The 6,466-nt window shown below is 43.7% G+C and overlaps 1 protein-coding gene across 1 annotated transcript; it reads right to left on the bottom strand.

Moving 5' to 3' along the window:
• Positions 1–436: 436 nt before the first annotated feature.
• LOC149097800 (uncharacterized) lies at positions 437–3,217 on the bottom strand. Its single transcript, XM_089280424.1, has 3 exons — positions 2,847–3,217; positions 1,080–2,502; positions 437–508 (listed from the first exon to the last, which is right to left on the bottom strand). The coding sequence occupies exons 1-3, from the start codon at positions 3,215–3,217 to the stop codon at positions 437–439; spliced, it is 1,866 nt and encodes a 621-aa protein (XP_089136550.1).
• Between the last annotated feature and the right edge of the window lie 3,249 nt (positions 3,218–6,466).

The following is a 6,466-nucleotide window of genomic DNA, read 5'->3' as shown; positions in this document are numbered from 1 at the left end:
TGTTCCTGCCTTCTAGTCAAGGTAACAAGGCGAGCTGCTGAGTTCTGTACAAGCTGAAGTCTATTAATCAGATACTTTGGGAGACCGTACAGTAGGGCGTTACAATAGTCCAAACGCGATGTTATGTAAGCGTGAACAATGGTCTCAGTAGTACTCTGGGATAGGTATCGCCTAATTTTAGCTATACTACGAATGCGGAAAAATGCGCTCTTGCAGGTTATTTTAACGTGTTCTTTGAAATCCAAACATTGATCGAATGCAACTCCTAAATTCCTGGCCTGTTTACTAGACTTGATTACTTCATCACCAACTCGTATATAGTCGAGGGGTGGTCGTGGACGATATTTAGAACTAATAACCAAAAGTTCAGTCTTATCCCGATTTAACTTAAGTTTGTTGCGCAGCATCCAGTCCCCAATGTCCTTAACACATAATTCTACTGCCATCTTTGAGCTTGATAGATGATTAGGGCAATTGGACGTAAACGACAAGTACAACTGTGTGTCATCTGCATAGAGATGAAATGGTATGCTATGCTTTCTGGCTATGTCACCCAGCGGACTTGTATAAAGGGAATACAACAAGGGTCCCAGTACAGAACCCTGTGGTACCCCGTAGGGTAAATTCTTCTTTGACGATTCAATTCCATTGACAGAAACAAACTGTTCGCGTGAGTGAAGATACGAATGAAACCAATTAAGAGCAGTGTTCCTAATACCAAAGCGATTCTGTAGTCTAGATAACAAAATCGAATGATCGACAGTATCAAACGCAGCCGATAAATCGAGCAATAGTAATATAACCGATCTGTTATTGTCAATAGCCTTCAAAATATCATTTTGAACTCTCACAAGCGCAGTCTCTGTACTGTGATGAGATTTATATGCCGACTGAAATTCTTCTAATAAGCCTTCATTATCATTAAGGTGGTCCATTAATTGTGCTGCAACTGCTTTCTCCGTAACTTTGGATAGAAAATATAAATTCGAGACAGCACGAAAGTTCGAAAATAGTTCATGATCAGCTCCACTCTTTTTCAACAACGGCTTCAACATGGCAACCTTGAATCTATCAGGTACTTGGCCACTTGTAAGAGACAAGTTAACTATACGAGTGATCATTGGAAGCAGATAATGACGGCACTCTTTGAACACTGAGGATGGAATTGGATCAAGTGTACAGGACTTTGAAGACAGGTGATTCACAAAGCCAGATACGACCTCCTCAGTGACCAGTTTAAATTCACTTAGCAGCTGACCAGCTAGACAGCTTTCAGACTCAGCATTGCATGAAGTAACTTGACCGTCATTCAGAGTTCCATCAACTTTGTCAAGATCATTGCGGATTTTAACAATTTTGTCACTAAAATATTCAACGAATGATTCGGACAGAGAACAGTTATTAGGCCCAGATGGATAACGCTGGACTGGATTGGAGTGCAGAAGCTTCTCTATTGTCTTAAACAGAAGTCCAGAGTTCCCTGAGTTTTCCTGGATCACTGATGAATAAAATGTGTGCTTCGCGGAGGCAATCATGTCATTAACAACACTGTTCTGAAACACATACCGTTCTCTATCTGCAGGTAATCTTGTACGTCGCCAGTTACGTTCGAGCTTCCTCCTTATGTTCTTTTGAACACTAATGTCAGTTGAATACCAAGACGCACAAGGACGAAGAACTACCTCACGGGTCCTTTCGGGGGCATAAACATCAAGGGTGGACTTCAAGACCCGATGATAGGAATCAACTAACGAATCCAAATCACGCTGTGATTCGTCAAACAAGGACGAATTCATGATAGTGTCATTGAATTCAGCATAATCAATCGAACGCAGCTTCCGGTGGCGAATAGTTCTTGTTGGAAATTGTGGTTTGTGCAATAATAAATGCATAAAAATAGCGTAATGATCAGAAATCAAAGGGTCATGAACCATAACATTGTCTATAAGTTTACACTGATTTCTAGTAATGATTAAATCCAAGATATGACCACTTGTGTGAGTCGGCGTAGTCACCCATTGTTTCAGATCGAAAGATGCTATTAGGTCACAAAAATGCAATGCGTTGACATCATGCGAAGAATCCACATGTAGATTAAAATCACCGACAATTAAAAGCTCGCCTGATGCTGTGGCTAATTCCTCAAGCAGGAGAGAAAATTCATGATAAAATGGCACAGATGACGGTGGGCGGTAAATAATTATCATCCTGATCATCTTTGAGCTCTTGAAACGAACATCCAAGACTTCGAACGACTGGAAGGAAGTGTTCCACTCACTATTTTTGCATTTAATATCCATACTTTCTTTGAAAAGCAAGCCGACACCACCACCTCTCGATTCCCGTGGAATGTGGATAAAATCATAACCAGTGGGACATAAATCACCAATCTCAACACAATCAATATTTCCAGGTCTGAGCCACGTCTCCGTCAAAGCAAGAAGATCAATATCCTTGTCAACAAGAAAGTCTTTCAGTACGCTAGATTTATTCCTTATTGACCTGGAATTGAGCAAACAAAAGTTGATCGCGTGAGAAGTATCCTGGGTGTTAGCAACTTGTGAGATCTGCACCTTCACGAGATTGTCGCGATTAAGCAAAGATGCAAATTTCGAAAAACGATCATTTCGATTTGAAACAACCGTCCTTATGCTCCTCTGCCTCGTTCGTGACTTCGCCCATACACCTGCTCTACATCCTCTTGTCCGAAGCAAACTGAAATCCTTTAAGACCGAAACCAGATGAAAAGGCAAACGAGCCGGCGAAAAACGCCGCACTGATAACAACTCACCTCTTGAATATGTAATAAGTTGTGGCGACCGAAATGAATGATGATATAATCCAACCGACCTTGAGGTAATTTCTTGGTTAGATTCAGGTCCTGGATTTGAAGATATATCAACTGCACTGTCAAATCCATGACAAAAGGTTTCGAGGGAAGAACTAAACAGGTAGACCCATGCTTAGCCTGTTTTGAGCATGGTTGAAACACTTCAAGACTACTGAGCTCTTGCCGTCTTATAACCACGTGAGATCCAACCAGGCTAAATTCACGTCTAAAATTGCCAGGAAGAAAACCATCGGAGAAACATCCATGGATATCTTCGAAGCAGAAGTGGTTAAAACCAGAGTGAGTCCATCCATAGGGCGAAAAATCATCAGAATAGGCTAGAAATATAAAATAAATCAAGAGAACGTGAACGACACCGGCAGCCATCTTAGCGCGCATAACACTATGACAGTGTTATATGCTATATTTTGGCCCAGAAGCTCGAAATTGAGCGTTCAAAAAGTTTTGCTGGGTCCATTTTACTGCAAACCAAGGCAATCAGGAATTAGTTTAGAGTCCTCAGAACTGGAATATATCCCCTTAGTTCCGGCAAATCCAGCCGAAGTTGCTCAAAATCACGATGCACGTAAGGCGGTCTCGGCTACTCTTTCAGTCTTCAAGTGAAGTGGGGTTCTATTTCGGTCCAGAAGCTCGAAAGTATGCGTTCAAAAACTTTTTCTGTTTCCGTTTCACTGCAAACCAAGACCAGCACGAGTTAGTTTAGAGTCCCCAGGACTGGAAAATATTTCGCAAGTTCCGGGAAATCGAGCCGAAAATGATAAAAATCACGATGCGCGAAACGTGGTCTCGGCTACTGTTTCAGTCTTAAAGTGAAGTATGGCTATATTTCGGCCCACAACCTCGAAAGTGAGTGTTCAAAAAGCTTTGCTGTGTCCATTTCACTGCAAAACAAGGCCATCGGCACCTAGTTTAGCGTCCAAGGGACTGCAAAATATCCCCCAAGTTCCGGGAAATCCACCCGAAGTTTGTCAAAATCACGATGCGCGTAAGGCGGTCTCGGCTACTTTTTCAGTATTAAAGTAAAGTGGGCTATATTTCGGCCCAGAAGCTTGAAGGTGAGCGTTCAAAAAGTTTTGCTGTCTCCATTTCACTGCAAACCAATGCCATCAAGAGTTAGTTTAGAGCTCCTGGGACTGGAAAATATCGCCCAAGTTCCGGAATATCGACCCGAAGTTGATCAAAATCACGATGCGCGCACGCCGGTCTCGGCTACTCTTTAAGTCGTAGGTGATGTTGGATTATATTTCGGCCTAGAAGCTCGAAAGTGTGCGTTCAAAAACTTGTGCTGTGTGAATTTCACTGCAAACCATGGCCATCAGGAGTTAGTTTAGAGTCCCCAGGACTGCAAATATTACCCAAGTTCCAGGAAAGCGAGCAGAAGTTGATCAAAATCACGATGCGCGTAACGCGGTCTCGGCTACTGTTTCAGTCTTAACGTGAAGTGTGGCTATTTTTAGGCCCACAAGCTTGAAAGTGAGCGTTCAAAAAGTTTTCCTGTGTCCATTTCATTGCAAACCAAGGCCATCAGGAGTTAGTATAGAGTTCCCGGGACATGAAAATTACGATGCTCGTAACGGGCTCTCGGCTATTCTTTCAGTCTTAAATTTAAGTAGGGCTCTATTTCGGCCCTGAAGCTCGAAGGTGAGCGTTCAGAATGTTTTGCTGTGTTCATTAAACTGCAAACCAAGGTCATCGGGAGTTAGTTTAGCATCCCCGGGACTGTAAATTATTCGACAACTTCCGGGAAATCAAGCAAAAGTGGCCCAAAATCACGATGCGCGTAAGGCGGTCTCGGCTACTCTTTCAGTCTTAAAATTAAGGGGCGCTATATTTCGACCTAGAAGCTCGAGACGGGGCGTGCGCTAATTTTACCTGTGTCCATTTCACTGACATCTTAGGCCATCAGGAGTTAGTTTAGAGTCCTTGGGACTGGAAAATATTCCCCAAATTCTGGCAGATCGAGCCAAAGTTGCTCAAAATCACGATGCGCGTAAGGCGGTCTCGGCTACTCTTTCAGTCTTAAAATGAAGTGGGGCTATATTTCGGCCGACAAGCTCAACACCGAGCGTGCGCTCCTTTTGCCTGTGTACATATCACTGAAAACTAAGTTCATCAGGAGTTAGCATAGAGTCCTCGGGACTGGAAAATATTCCCCGAATTCCGGCAAATCGAGCCAAAGATGCTCAAAATCACGATGCGCGTAAGGCGGTCTCGGCTACTCGTTTACTCCGAAAATGAAGTGGGGCTATATTTCGGTTCTACAAGCTCGACACCGAGCGTGCTCTCCTTTTACCTGTGTCCATTTCACTAAGAACTAAGTCCATCAGGAGATAGTTTAGAATCCTCGAGACAGGAAGCTATCCTCCAAGTTTCGGCAAATTGAGCCATACTTTCTTAAAATTACGATAAGCGTACGGCAGTTTCGTTTACTCTTTCAGTCTTAAAATGAACTGGGGCTACATTTCGGCCTAGAAGCTCGACACCGAGCGTGCGCTCCTATTACCTGTGACCATTTGACTAAAAACTAAGGCCATCAAGAGTTAGGGTAGAGTCCCCGGGACTGGAAAATATCCCCCAAGTTTTGGCAGATCGAGCCATAGTGGCTAAAAATTTCGATGCGCTTAAAGCGGTTTCGTGTACACTTTCAGTCTTAAAATAAAGTGGGGCTATATTTCGGGCTACAACCTGGAAACCTAGCGTGCACCCCTTTTACCTGTGTCCATTTCACTAAAAACCAAGGCATTCAGGAGTTAGTTTAGAGCTTCCGGGAATGGAAAATATCCCCCAAGTCGCAGGAAATCAAGCCGAAGTTCGACAAAATTACCATGCGCGTAAGGCGGTCCCGGCTACTCTTTCAGTCTCAAAGTGAAGTGGGGTTATATTTCGGCCCAGAAGCTGGAAAGTGAACGTTCAAAGAGTTTGGCTGTGTCCATTTCACTGAAAACCAATTAGGAATTAGTTTAGAGTTCCCGGGACTAGGAATTATCTCCCAACTTCCGGAAATCGAGCCGAAGTAGCCCAAAATCACGATGCGCGTAACGCGGTCTCGGCTAGCCTTTCAGTCTTAAAGTGAAGTGGGGCTATATTTCGGCCCAGAATTTCGAAAGAGAAGCGTTCAAAAAAAAATTGCTGTGTCCATTTCACTGCAGACCAAGGCCATCAGGGGTTAGTTTAGAGTTCTTGGGACTTGAATATATCCCCGAAGTTTCGGGAAATCGAGCCAAAGTTGGTCAAAATCACGATGCGCGTAAGGCGGTCCCGGTTACTCTTTTATTCTTAAAGTGTACTGGGGCAATATTTCCGCCCAGAAGCTCGAAAGTAAGCGTTCAAAAAGTTGTGCTGTGTCCATTTCACTGCAAACCAAGGCAATCAGGAGTTAGTTTATAGTCCCCGGTACCGGAAAATATCCCCCATTTCCCGGGAAATCGAGCCAAAGTTGGTCAAAATCACGATGCGCGTAAGGCGGTCTCGGCTAGCCTTTCAGTCTTAAAGTGAAGTACGGCTATGCTTCGGCCCAGAAGCTCAAACGTGAGCGTTCAAAAAGTTGTGCTGTGTCCATTTCACTCCAGAGCAAGGCCATCAGGAGTTACTTTAGAGTCCGCGGGACTGGAAAAT

Source organism: Orbicella faveolata, unplaced genomic scaffold, assembly GCF_042242905.1.
Source record: "Orbicella faveolata isolate gen_17 unplaced genomic scaffold, um_ofav_v1 contig_47, whole genome shotgun sequence".
NCBI lineage: Eukaryota > Metazoa > Cnidaria > Anthozoa > Scleractinia > Merulinidae > Orbicella > Orbicella faveolata.
Note: the sequence above shows the minus strand (reverse complement) of the source record. Positions and strands in the feature narration are given on the sequence as shown.

What these genes read in the sequence shown, in the direction of transcription:
- LOC149097800 (XM_089280424.1), bottom strand. Translation starts at nt 3,217, where the DNA reads ATGGCTGCCGGTGTCGTTCACGTTCTCTTGATTTATTTTATATTTCTA. An exon ending in AAGAAATTACCTCAAGGTCG is followed by an intron (nt 2,503 to 2,846) that starts GTTGGATTATAT and finishes GCTCAATTCCAG; the next exon opens with GTCAATAAGGAATAAATCTA. An exon ending in TGTCTCTTACAAGTGGCCAA is followed by an intron (nt 509 to 1,079) that starts GTACCTGATAGA and finishes ATCTCTATGCAG; the next exon opens with ATGACACACAGTTGTACTTG.